Consider the following 14324-nt stretch of genomic DNA (forward strand, 5'->3'; position numbering starts at 1 on the left):
GGGAACATGGAGAGAGAGAGAGAGGGGGGGGGGGGGGGGGGTGGAGGTAGGCTGGTGTTGATCCATGTGATCAGGAGCTGCGATTATTCTGCTCTTCGCCACAGAAACCTGCACTGACGCATTTATTATCGAGTCGCGCTGTCGGTCACGCGCCGCTGCTAGATCGCACGATATTTAATAATAGCGCTGTATCCATTCGGGCGCGTGTCTGGATCTGGCGGATCTCTCAGATCAGACCGACTTTTTACCGAGCTCGACCCTCAGATCAGATCAAATCATTACCGCTTTAGAGCACGATAAACCCGCGCCCGGGTTTTACTGGGTTCTGGTTCACAAAGTTTCGCGACATATTTTGTGACCCTTGATCAGCATCATCATACAGTTCATAAGCGCACACGCGCAGCTTAATATCGGGCTCAGGCAGTGTGTTTGGAAATAATGTTTAGAATAAGAGGCTGATTAACACAGGCTTCCTCTTTCCCGAGCACATGGTGGAGTATGGGTCTGAGCAGCAGCAGCAGCAGCAGCAGCACAGTGTTTATAGCGGCTCTGTGGGGTTGAGGAGCTGCTTGTTGGTCTGTTTTGTTTCTACAGGAAGATTAAGTAACTGAGGCCAGCAGCGCCTCCACATCCCACCGAGGTCTCTGTCCGTTTAGCCGCGGCTCAACCTAGTTACCTCCTCATCCTATTTGCACAAGGGCGGCTATAATCCACCGAGCTACACGCTGCTGTGGCGCAGACGCAGCTGCCACCTGCCTCCAGTCACGCGTCTGAGCAGTCAGACCTGCGCTCAGGCTCCAGCCTGTCTGTCGCACCGCTCCGTCTGTCTGACAAGCAGAAACGCTGTTTTATACTGAGGCACTGCCCGCCTCTCCTCTCCACTGATGGGCGGAACCAGATTCTGAATTAGATTCCAAACAAACTATCCTCCTGAACCTGATACGAGCTTTCTGAAAAAGGTCTTCATAGAGCAACGCTTCATCATTCGTACCGAAAAATACGGTAAACAACGATATTTTAAGACTTTAAAACATTCTTAAATTAGTCCGCAGCTTGTGTGTGATGCTATTGTTGTTAGTTGGTTTAAGTGTTTTGTGTATGTTGGTGTTGCCTAATAGTGGTTTTGACGAGCATTTTTTCTATTAAAGTCAGGCATAAAATGATTTAGCAAAAAGTGCAACTGCTAACTGTCATATTATCTGCCATTATATATTGTATGTACATGAAACGTTTCACGCAACTACATTCAGTAGTAGCATGCTCTGCTGTTCTAAAATCAGTCGTTTCATTTTTTTATTATTAGTCCAACATAATCTACCTTTAAAGACAAAATATTTAAATATGAGTAAAGCTGGGCATACACTACACGACTTTGAAAATACTCTGAAAAGACTTTTAACAGACTAAAGTCTGACACTCTCTCACATCTAAAGACTCGTCACAGACTTTTTACTAACAGACTAAGATTTAGTAAAGACTGGGGATCACTAACTGCAAGACTGAAACTAGATTCTTTCCATACAATATATATTACATATTAAGTTACAAATAATGTGTATATTAATACTGTGATTTATCAGACTCACAACTTTTGTCCCCATTAACAGTTTATATTTATGTTCTTGATATTTTGTAATAGAATACTTTTTGTGTTAAACTCTGTCTATAAGCTTCTATTCCTCTTTTATTGCAAACAATTACAGTTTCACTGCTATATATTTGCCTTTGTTTTAGATAGAATTAATGCAATAATGAACATAATTCTTGCAAAATGTGTATTTATTAAATTGTTTGTATCAAAAATAAAAAGGACCATATTAGGCATATTAATAGCAAAATACGTTTTTTTAATTGTTTGTAAACTGTCATAGAAAAAAATATTGCGTCTTCCCGTAGCTCTCTTTTCTATTGGTTGTTGACATTGTTCACGTCACTATTTGCGTGAGCAATAATATTAAACACTGTTGATTTTATCTGAACGCCAGAATGAGAAAAAGACTGAGTAAAACTTTAAATCCTACCCACCTTACACTGAACCATCGAGATGACACGACCACAACTCGACTCGAGCAAGACTCTTGTGATTTTATCCCAACTCTGGAAATTTGTCTGCGACAATGAAATCACTTGGAAATCATTTGATGTAAGGTCGGCATAACGCAGCCCTGCCTCTCTCCCCATCACATAGTAGTATAGTAGTATAGGAGTATAGTAATGGAACTGAAGAACTGGAACAGTTGTTCAGCTATGTTGGGTTAGCATCTGTTTGAAAGGTGTCATTGGTGAACTTCACATGCCTTGATTGTACCATGTGCTAGTCTTCAACCACCCAGCACTGGTGGTATTTTGTATTAGTGGAAGTTTTAGCAATTTGGAGAAATTGTAATTGTAAATCATTCAAAACAACTAGTAAAAATGACTAATACTGAAAACAAAGAAGTATCAGGTTTTTTGTTCCACTGTTGAACTGCAGTTATGTTGTTTAAATGCTGTTTCTTGTGTCCTACATTCCAAGCGCTTCTGGTTTGTTAAAATAAAATCTTTTTTTAATGCTTTAAGTTTGGAAAGAGTGGGAAAATCCTCACCCATTACCACGTGTTACATTCACATTAGGAGTTACTACAGTTCAGCAGCATGCAGATGCATGAAACATCATTTGTTTTACTTAAAGTCAGTTCTGTTTGTTTCTGCACACCACCTCACCTTTTGTTCTTGTGTGTTACCAGTGGTTTACACCCTCTTTTAAATTCATGATCGCATGTCCTCAATAGTGTTCTTGGCTTGAATAGATATTGTGAATGAGCTTTTTTAAAGAAATAAATAGTATATTAGTATATTATATTCTCTTTCAATATGCTTGTTTTGTTGTGTTTTTTTAAAGCTTAAAGATGTTCTCTTTTAGTCCTCTCAACACTTCTTTGGACTGCATATATATAATATAATTTCTATATATATATATAAATATATATATATACATAAATTAGAAATCAAGGCCAAAATTTTATCTGCATAATTAATTATGAAATGACAAGGGAACATAACACACATGGAATCAAATTATTGTAATTTTTTTCCTCTAGAAATACAGAGGATTTGTAAATGCCAGTATTTCTTAAAGAGATGACCACTTGAATTATAAAAGACATATATGATTCAGTATCATCTTGATTTTCTCATTTCAAAGAACATGCAGTGGAATACAGAGATCTACTGCAAACAACTCGGTCAGTGCAGTGTACATTTTATCATATCCATTAATAGTTTGTTTTATTAGTGTGATAACTTTTGTATACAACATACAAAAATAGGCCAGTCTATTTCTTTAAACAATACTTGGCCATCTATAACACCAAGTGAAGAAAGTATAAAAGAAGCTCTGTGGAAATTAACTGTCCAAAGCAATTTTCATCCCACAAATCTCTCTCAAATTAATCTGTCAGTTCTTATAATTACAATTTTCTATCATAAATTGAAAGCTTTTACCTTAAGCACAGATTTTCAGATTTCTCTCCCCTATTACTGAATTCTAGTCTTCCTTTATAATAAATTAGACCAGTGAAAATATAAAAAACAGCCCGTATGTGGAAGAATATGAAAAAAATGTATCATTATTTATAAATTCTGTAATATTCTGTAATATTGATTGTGAATAGTTCAGCACACATCAGTGCAAACACAATTATTTATACACTTATGCTTTGTTTGAACTAGATTACATTAATTACATTTTACTCCAACTTTGCTCCTTTCTTTTTCACTGTAAAATTGTTGTTTGTAGTTGTTTGTATTTACTCCCTCATAGTTACAAAAAGCCATACAGAGTTCTCAAACTTTTACATGACAGTGTAAAAATAAACAGCCCCAAATCAGAGAGAAAGCATAAGAGTGTAGAAAATGCAAAGAAAATAAACACAGTGTTTACTTTAATAGACCTAAGAGTTTATGTTTCCGGCTCAACTTCATTTAATTTTGGAATTTTGTGTTTAAATTTTCCACACATTCTGTTCTGCAGTCATGCTTTTGTAATGTGTGCAGCATGAAGTTTTTCTGTTTTTACGTCATTGCAAATGCAAATGAAGTAATATTGGAAGCAGCGTATGTTATCTCTTGGAAGTACTTCTTTTTAGATTTGTTACTGATAACAGTCTGGATCATCATTACTGCTTTGGGACATAGTTAATGTAAAGCTTCTGTTTTGCTATAAAGTTTTAAGTGATATTTTGAATGGGTTGCACCCTTGCCCTTTAAACACTGAAATTCCTCCCAGTTCCTTAAATAGTTTAATGACGTTATGCACTATAGAGAAATAAATATGTAAATGCCTTCCTATCTTTTTTTTAAATATTGTTTTTATGCTTCACTGCACAGTGTTGCTCTTCAAATACATCTCAGAAGACTATCCTATTGTGGATCCTGCTTTTGTACCAAATCATGATTACAATTAAATGTGAACTATTCATTTTCACTTCACTTGCCCTGAATTCCAGCTTTTTGCAATGTGTTGCACGATAGAGATTTATTTACAAATGAATGGAAGTTATGCAGACAAAACATAACACATCTTGAATTCATACTGCCTGCAATCAAAGAAAAGTAAATGTAAAAACAATGTGTTTTTTATTGAAATTCCTGCTATTTTAGTTACCTGGACACAAATACAGAATATTCAAGGAGAAACTCTGGAAATGTCATTCTTTACATCCTTTATGTTGCGATGGGATATCTGAGAAGATTTTTTTGTAGTCATGTTTGAGTTTAATGTGTTTAATGATGTAGGATGTTGTGTTATCATTTAGTGATCATTGCACAAATGTTATACATTGTATTTAATAATATGCTTATTTTTTGCAGATGAAAGGGAGGACATACAAAAGAAAACTTTCACAAAATGGATAAACCTACAGTTTGCTAAGGTAAGGTACCTCTGAGCAGCCACTAACCTATGGGTGCTTTGAGATCTACCTTGGACCCATCAAACATATTCTTTATTTTGATCCATTTTGACAGCTATAAACACTCTGTTATTGTTTGTGTACCAAACTAGAGTACCAGGGTCTGCTAAACAGAAGTCTGCTCAGTCTGCTTTTAAGTGAACTCTGGTGGTGCTGTTATCATATGGAAGGTGTGATATATTCGAGGGTCTTGCAGAGACATTCAGACGTTTGGGCACAGCTGGAAAATATTTACAATACATACAGATTATATTACATTACAGTAAATAGTGAAGTGAGTAGAGGATGAACTAATCTTCAGATTAGTTTAGTAACCTGATTAGTTACATTCAGATTAATGCATTACTTAACACACACACACATATATATATATATATATGGTAAAGAAGTAGATTTCATTTTAAAAATAAAAAGTGAAAGTAAAGAATTAAACGTGTGTTCTTTGATACACTGGAGAGTTTAAAACCTTTTATCTCATTAATTCGTAATGAAATAAAGGGTGGAACTTGGGGCTTTTCATTCATTTGTACTATAGAGGAATGATATATGGGTGATAATATGGAATATAATATGTCAGTCACATCTTGTTTCCTCATTTTAAATCATAAACAATGGAAAACTGTGCTACTGTCTCAGTACTATATGCTGCAGATTCTGACTATATACACAGTGTACTGAGAAAAAAACTAAACTTGTGTATTAAAAGTGGAACATATCCATGAGATGACAAATAAAACTAATGGATAAAAACCAAAACAAATAAAGACTTAAACGTTAGCCCAATTCTACACAGAGTCTATCTTGACTCAGTGACTACATTTGGCATAATTTAGAAATGATATTAAGTGATTTTCTTTAAACTGATATGTTATAAATGTTTCTCAGACAAATTCTAAGATCAGTCAAGTCTTAGCCTGAACTGCAAACCATTAACACTGTGTGTTGTATTCATTGGTTAGGCTGGGAGACCCCCTATTGATGACCTGTTCACAGACCTGTGTGATGGCCGTCGTCTTCTGGAGCTTTTAGAGAGTCTGGCTGGACATGAGCTGGTAGGCACTGGAGTAGGAACCCTGGGGGATGGGGGATGGGGGGGGGGATTGTCCTACACAATATCAGAAACAGACAGATTTATCCCAAAAATGTAACAGCATAAAAAGCAAAAACTGTTAAAAAAATGTTGAAAGCGTGATTAGGCATCAAATCAGCAGCTTTAACCTGCTTCCAGCGTCTGGTTAGTTTGTGCAACTATAAACTCAAGGTCAGTGAGAAAAACACAATAAACAGGAACACAGTGACAGTATACTGCAGTTACTGCGCCTTGTCATGTTAACATACTAAGAGAGATTGAGTTAGCTAAAGTTTATAGTAATTTGTCAAAAAGCTCTGAAATGTACAGAATCATCTCTGTCTCAAACTGCTGCAGTAAATATGTAGTTAAATTAATAATAAATAAGTGAACGTTCACCATTTTAGAAGTGCCAGAGTTCCAGAGTGTGCTCTTAGGTACACATCCTGTCTAACATTAATTTTAGTGTTGTTTAGTCGAGTAGAGCTTAAACTTTCTCAGTGTAGCCTTTACATATGTTTGATTTCAGCTTAATTCCACCAAAGAAACAATTAGCCATCACAGGAAAGTTTAGAGTTTAAAATGAATAATAAAGCAAACCTCTTATTTTATTATTTAAAATATGATGTTATGAGATTTCGGGTGAAGGACTGGCAGGTAAAGAGAGTGAGGTGAGGTCTGGTAGGTGGTTACATGGTTTACGCAGAGGTGCACTGTTTAATATTTGCACTGGTGATTTTAATGTTTCTGTTTGTTTTAAGTTAGTAAAATGTAAAGTTAATGTAGTGTCATTAATTAATGTATCATTAATATTTTGAGAAATCAGTTATTATCCTTTGAGATGCAGACATTCTGTTTTGTATATTCTGTTTGGAAAAAAGTGTTTGGAAAAAACTAGTTAAAAAGTAGTTAAAAAGTGTTTTGTGTTATAAAGAATCTATGAACTTTGATCATTTTGTGGCAGTATATACAATGAATGATTTTCCTTTCTATTGTCTCCTGATTTTGTGCTAGCCGGGGTAATTTCAGCTAAGTAACACTTTCTATAATCATAACCTTTCTTCTCATTTGAGTTCTTTTTATAGATATTACTAAGCATTCTGAAGTGTGTGGTTATACACTGCCTGGCCAAAAAAGCCCCCACCAATAAAAAAAGTTTACACACTCTAATATTTCATTCACTGTGGCATTGTTTTATTAAACTTTTGCAATGTCACAATATTTATTTTAATCCAGAGTTGCATTAATCTTTCTTGCCACTGACTCTACCAAAGTCTTCTCCATCACATCCCAAAGATTCTCAATGAGGTTAAGATCTGGACTCTGTGGTGAACTCTCTCAATCCATGTGTGAAAATGATGATCTCATGCTCCCTGAATCACTCTTTCACTATTCCAGCTCCATCAATCCTGATATTGTTATCTTGGAATATGCTCGTGTTCATCAGAGAAGATAAAATCCATTGATGGAATAATCTGATCTATATTCAGTATATTCAGGTAGAGTCAGCTGACCTCATTCTTTCAGCACATACTGTTACTGAACCTAAACCTGCAGAACAACTGCAGCATCAACCAACCAACACATCATTTACTCACTTACATCCAGGTGGAGACTTTTATTTTGACCAGGCGGTGTATAGTGTAATGTTTTGTAGAGTTTGTGCTCATCAGTGATATGGGTTGTGTGATATGAAATCTGTTCTCTATCTGTTTGTATTTTCCTGCAGGTGAAAGAGCGTGGCTTCACCAGAGTGCACTCACTCAATAATGTCAACAAAGCACTGCAGGTCCTTCAGAAGAACAATGTAGGTTTGATGAAAGGAGCTGTGTTTATAATCATTCTTTAAAAAATACAAATTCAATAAATTCCATGAAAAGCTGTCAGCATGCTGTTATAATATTATATACCACTGTTTTAATTAGACTGATATTTGATTTGTTATATTTTTAGGTTGAACTGGTGAATATTGGTGGAGCTGACATTGTTGATGGGAATCATAAATTGACTTTGGGACTCATCTGGAGCATTATTCTCCACTGGCAGGTAGATCATTTTCTTTCATCTAGATCTACTGACAGGGGGCAGGAGGGGTGGAACCACCTAATTATTTATTAGACCAAAGCCACAGTTACAGCACTGGATATCAGAAACATCCCAAAAATGATACCACAGATTTATGTTAGACAGACCACTGAGCGCTGTGTGGGAAATCTCTTAGTGTCAATCACGGAGCCGGTTCAGGGAGAAAGTTCCACCTCTGAGCAGAAACAGCCAATCAGTGTGCTTGTTTTGCAGAGCAAAGAGGAGAGTGGGGAAGCCCCGCCCCCTCGCTGTGGAGGATTTTTTTTTTGTTTTCTTTTTAGATTTAGATGCGGGTTGCACAGAGCTGACGTTTAAACATATCTGGATATACAGCGATTTTTCTAAAAGAAAGGTAACGAAGTTAACCATGTAAACTGTGATGAGATTATTTCTGATAGCTGCTTAAAAATAAACAAATCAAAACCCACTGTGAGCTTAATAAAATACAGCTTGTGATTAATCACTGTGAATTGTAGATTAGGATTGCAGAATTACTGTAAAAGATAATGAAGTGAAATTATTTTAGCTAGATTATTAGTTATCTAGAAGCTGGATTATGTTGGTAGTTTAAATCAGTTTCTTAACCCTGATCTCTGCCCTAAAATTGTGTGTTTTTCACCTGATCCAGCTGATCAGCTAATAAACAGTCATTTATTAAATTTACCCCTTAGCCCCCTATGGAGCCTAAATCAATCATTATGTATATTCAGCAGTGTATTAAACACATCATACCACCACTTACTTTATTAAAGTGCCTTTAAAGCAGAGTGAAATATGCAGTAGAATATTCAGGAACAGGGTTGAGAAACACTGATCTAAAATGACTTCTGTTCATTTGTAGTTCACAGTAAGACCTCATGTCCTGAGTAAACAGATTCCAGCAAATCCAAATATTTTTTCAGGATTTTTTTACTGTAATTGTATGTTTTGAGTAACTTTACAAAAAGTTTGTAAAAAGTATAGAAAGAAAGAGAAAGTTGTGAAAGTAGTTTATTTTAGTAGGTGAGTTGTGAATGTTGCAGAATGAAGTTATTTTAATATTTCAGGTTTAGAGTTAGAGTCTGTTAGAGTTTGTTCTCAGGTACTGTGGTGTAATTTATTATTTAGAGGGGCAGAAGAGATGATTGAGCTGAAGAGAGGAAATGTGGAGAGAACTAAAATGAACTGAACTGGTTAAAAGAAAGAACAGGTTAAGAGAAGCAAGACTGCATTCAGGATATATGAGTGATTATTAAAGAGTATTAATAGACAGGCCCGTAGCCAGCATTGTGATGGGGGGGATCTTTTTCCCCCAAAAGTGGACTTCATTTGGCTCTCTACTCCAATGCCCCCTAAATACACGAGCACACTTCAAACCTTTTAATTTAGACATATTTTATTTATTATAAGTTTGTTGTGAATCTGTTGTTGCTGTCCTTATTTGTTCGTCTGTTGCTCCCCACTGTTAATATACATTTGATATAAATGTAATTGTTACTCAAACTTCCTACATCTGTGATGTGACTTCTGTTGCTCACCTCAGTTGTCTGTTGGGGTGGCTGAGGGGGTGCTGGGGGTATAGGGGGGGGGGGGGATTGAACGAACCCTTCGATCCCCCCTGGCTACGGGCCTGATAGAGTAGGCCCCTTAGGACACATATGTTTATTTTTTTTTTCTATAATTTATGTCATAAAAGGTAAAAGAACAATTGAGAAACAAGTGAATTGTTTACATTATTACATTGTTAAATGAAATCTATTGTTGATGTACTGTATGTTTTGAGGAATGGATTTAGTAAAAGCTGATGATCCTATCAGACGAGGAGGATTTGGGTTATCCAACGTTTATATTAACTTCTGACAAAAACCTCTATGAAACATAAGGTTACATTCTTTTATGTAAAAGATCACCAGCATAAGAAGGACTTTCAGTCGAAAAAATTAAAAACACGGGACCCAACACCACTGAGTTAAAAAAAAAGAGTGGCGTAAATGTAAATATACTGACATGAAATGACATGCCAATACATAATAATAATAATAATAATAATAATAATAATAATAATAACATCTGTTCTATTAAACGTTAGGTGATAACTCATCAGTTTTGGTCATACATATATAATTCAGACATTGCACACATAATTTCTTTTAACAACAGTAATATATAATGTGGAGTAACATGTTTAATTTGGTAAGTCACTTTGGTTGGATTTAACTAATAATAAACAGAAGTACAGAACAAAACGGTTCATTTGTGATTAAATGCTGTCTATTATGCCAGGTGACACACAGACAATTACACTAAACGAAATGGGTTTAGAATCTATTACTATATTAGATATTAATAATAATAGTATTGTTTTGTAAAAACAGATCCCACTGCATTAGTTTATCATTCTTAAATATGTTTCTGTCTGTGCAGGTGAAGGATGTGATGAAAGATGTGATGGCAGACCTAAAACAAACCAACAGTGAAAAGATTCTGCTGAGCTGGGTTAGACAATCCACCAAGAATTACCCACAAGTCAATGTGGTTAACTTCTCCAGCAGCTGGGAGGATGGTTTAGCCTTCAATGCTCTCATCCACAGCCACAGGTTAGTTCTTATTGTTGTAAACATCTTCTGAAACCTAAGCTGAAGAGGAGAGGGAGTAACAGTCCTGGTTTCTTGTATTTTTATCTTTGAAAGGCCGGAGCTGTTTGACTGGGCTGTGGTGGATCAGATGGATAAGGCTATTGAAAGGTTGGATTATGCATTCAGTGTTGCTGAGAGGCATTTGGGCATTGAACGCCTGCTCGATCCTGAAGGTATGACCCTTTTTTTGTATGTGGGATGTGTAACTTTATATGGAGAGAAATGAGTTAAATTTGATAAAGGCAGAGCTGTATTGCTTTCTATCATGAAGTACGTAACACACCTGCCTCACCGAAATGCATTGCACACTATTGTGTGGAAAATGTGACAAAATGAAAAAGAAAAGATCAAATACACTGATATTCTAGCATCACCAGGGTCGGAGTAATAAGGTCAGGACTTCGCTTTGTTGAAGAACTTTATTGTAAACAGAAGAGAGATAACCTCCCATGAATTTGAGTTTTTTTTACTATAATTTTTGGTAAATGTGTCTAAATATTATTTATTTTAGATTTTAATTAATTAGAGAATTTAGACCCTACTGTAGTATACAGTAGTTGTGATTGTGTTATTTTTGTCCCAATATGTGGGCAGGTTTCTGTGGTGTCCAGCAGGATGTGTTTATCTTGGCACAGATCAGCGTTCAGTACTCCAACAGTCGAACTTTAACTGATGAAGGTTTTGGTGATTAGCTGATTATTTGAATCAGGTGTGTTAAATGAATGGTTTCCCATTCCTGATCTATAGAGCATCACAGCCTAATGCTCAATTACAATGAAAGCAAGGAATCATCTTCTCTTTTTAACATGGTTTTATTAAATTAATGTAATGTCAAAATCTTTTTTCTGTAATGCATTACATACATGCATTACATGTTATATGTTTGTTGTACCTTTTTACAACCGTGGATGCATTAAATATAATTGTTAATGAGGACTTTTTTTAAATTCTATTTATCATTTTTAATCCATTTTCTCCCCAATTACCCAACCCAGTCATTAAGACTCCCCCTATCACAAGTGACTCCCCAACACCAGGAGGGTGAAGACTAACTCCTCCGATACATGATAAATCAGATAAATCAAACGCCACTTTTCAAACTGCTTTTGATGCTCACAGACGTGCTGATTAACTTCACTCTTTGGAATGATGTGGGGAGAGAGCGCCATCTACCCACCCAGAGAGAGCAAGGCTGATTGTGCTCCCTCTGGGCTCCGGTAGCTGAGGGCAAGCTACATGAGCAGGATTCAAACCGGCGATCTCCTGATCATAGTGGCAGCCCCACCCCGAGCCCTCTGTTAATGAGGTTTAAAATAAACATTGGGCTTTTAACAGGGAACAGGTGTAGTCAGCCTGTACGCTGATGGGCTCTGATCTGACTTAAGACTTAAGTCTTGATTATGATTTAGCATTTAAACATTAAGCATTTTTCAGTAAAGAGATTTAAATCAAATCAAATCACATTCATTGTCACATCACAGAGTTCAGGTGAACAGGTGAGTGAAAAACTTGGTGCAGGTTCCTACAGTATCCAGAGAACAATGTTTACAGCATACTGTAGAATAAGTAAAATAAATAAGTCAAGTTGTTATATGCTGTATAATAATCTAGAGTATGTGCGTGGAGTGCAGAGAGAGTCCAGTAGGTGACAGTTAGTACAGTTATAGTAGCAGGCGGTGAAGCTGCCTGTCAGGAGACGTTTCACAGTGCGGGTGCAGAAAGTTCTGATGGATGATGGGGTTCAGATCAAACCTCCTCAGCCGTCTGAGGAAGTAGAGGAAATGTTGGGCCTTCCTCTCCAATCATGTGTCCTAAAATTGAGCAATATCATATCAATGTAGTGGATCTTTTACGTTTCATTTGGCCATTTTTTTCTCCATGTCAATTGTTACACAACTTTATTCTTAAATGTATCATTTTATTTGCAAAGTGCAAATCCTTTCGTATTGTTTCTCAGAAAGTGTCAGGCGATGTGAAAACAGTGTAATTTGTAAATGTGAATAGCGGTTTAGCTTTTAGTTTTGAAGCATTTTCTGCATGCTAGTATAAAAACACATTGCATTCCTTCAGTTGGATTTGTTGAGCTGGATAAACTCTATAAACTCTCTAAACTCTAAGTACACTGCAGGATTTCAGTGGGGTTTTGGTCAGAGCTTAGACTGACTATCACAACATCTGCTTTCTGTGATCAGTGATATATTGACACATTCGAGGATAACTTTTAAACCAGAGAAGCCAGTAAAGAGTTTTACAATGGATACAATAGAATTTTTGAGAAACGCTTTAAATTATTACACCCAGAAGGAAGGAGTCAGTTTTTAATGCTATTTAGAAGGAAGGTTACCAGGAAAGAGGAACAATAAAAGATGAATAATTAAGACTGATACAAGCATAGTAACGGTTCAAACCATGCAACTTGGTGCTGAACACAGCATCTCAACACATGGATTTGATATTCGTATTTCAAGTCACTGCATGACAGTCAGGCAACAAGTGTACAATGCTTAAGATTCTTTTCCTGCATTCTTATTGGTTAGATAACACTGACATTTTGAATATATCACTAATTCTACTACCAAAATATGATCTCTTAAGACTTGGGCCAATCTATGTAATACGTTTGATAGTAGACGTGTGCGTTGAAACTGCAGTATATGGAGTTGAAATGTATTTGTTTATGTAATGTTTATACGTTCTTCTGTTCATCCTGTAGATGTGGCCACTGCTCATCCAGATAAGAAGTCTATAATTATGTACGTCACCTCCCTGTTTCAAGTCCTGCCTCATGGTGTGAGTATGGAAGCCATTCAGGAGGTTGAGACTCTTCCTCGAACTGTAGTAACGAAAGAGGAACGCTTCCACTTTCAAACACAGCAGCGCTATTCTCAACAGGTCAGTTTCCTTCTTTTAGATATTAATAACGACTAAAAGACATAATGCATGCATGTTTTATAAGTGTTTACCTTTTTTAAAATAGCTATCATAAAATAATCTCGAACACTCCTGTGTGTAGATCCATCAATACACAATTAACACTGGTTTCACAATAGAGTGCAAAACGATCACCTGATTTTCCTGACGTTATTTTTCAATTTAAATTTCTTCAGGTTATTTTTTTAGTTCTGGCTGCCCTTGTTTGTGTCGTATTCATCCAGATACTATGTTACATTGTTTGCGTCATGTTGGTTTTCTGATTTACTTTTATTTTATTTTTTTCAGATCACAGTCAGTGTCGCCCAGAGTCAGGTAAGAAGTCCATCTCCTTCAAGTAAGCCACGCTACAAGAGTTATGCCTTCACTCAAGCTGCATATGTGAAGACCCCTGAACTGAAAAGAAAGACCCCTGTCACACAGGTTTGATTCTTTGATTTATTCTTCGTCTTCCTTTTGGTTTTGTGTTCTGGGTGTAACACTGTTATGAATATCCCACGTTAGCTGTGGTCCAGAGAGGTGTGTGATGCAGAAGTAACATCTTATAGGGAGCACGAGATTTTTTTTTATTGAAATCAGAAACAATTAATAGAAATGTTATAGTATTTAAGTGCTCTATACTAAAAGCCTTCCTAAATCATAGCAATTCACAAATTCAATGAAAAATGAAGA

The 14324-nt window shown here is 36.1% G+C and overlaps 1 protein-coding gene across 9 annotated transcripts in view; it reads left to right on the forward strand.

Annotated features, from left to right (window-relative positions):
* Positions 1–14324, forward strand: part of dmd (dystrophin) — a 256466-nt gene that overhangs the window by 4493 nt on the left and 237649 nt on the right. For all 9 annotated transcript variants that reach the window (XR_007428168.1, XM_022674758.2, XM_049469991.1 and 6 more), the window contains exons 2-9: positions 4852–4913; positions 5912–6004; positions 7751–7828; positions 7975–8067; positions 10510–10682; positions 10776–10894; positions 13435–13613; positions 13941–14075. Coding sequence is in view for 8 of the 9 variants with exons in the window: in XM_022674758.2 (XP_022530479.2) it covers positions 4852–4913; positions 5912–6004; positions 7751–7828; positions 7975–8067; positions 10510–10682; positions 10776–10894; positions 13435–13613; positions 13941–14075 (932 nt within the window). In the remaining variant the exon portion in view is untranslated. The remainder of the gene's footprint in view (positions 1–4851; positions 4914–5911; positions 6005–7750; positions 7829–7974; positions 8068–10509; positions 10683–10775; positions 10895–13434; positions 13614–13940; positions 14076–14324) is intronic.

The sequence above is a fragment of the Astyanax mexicanus genome, chromosome 21 (assembly GCF_023375975.1).
Source record: "Astyanax mexicanus isolate ESR-SI-001 chromosome 21, AstMex3_surface, whole genome shotgun sequence".
NCBI lineage: Eukaryota > Metazoa > Chordata > Actinopteri > Characiformes > Acestrorhamphidae > Astyanax > Astyanax mexicanus.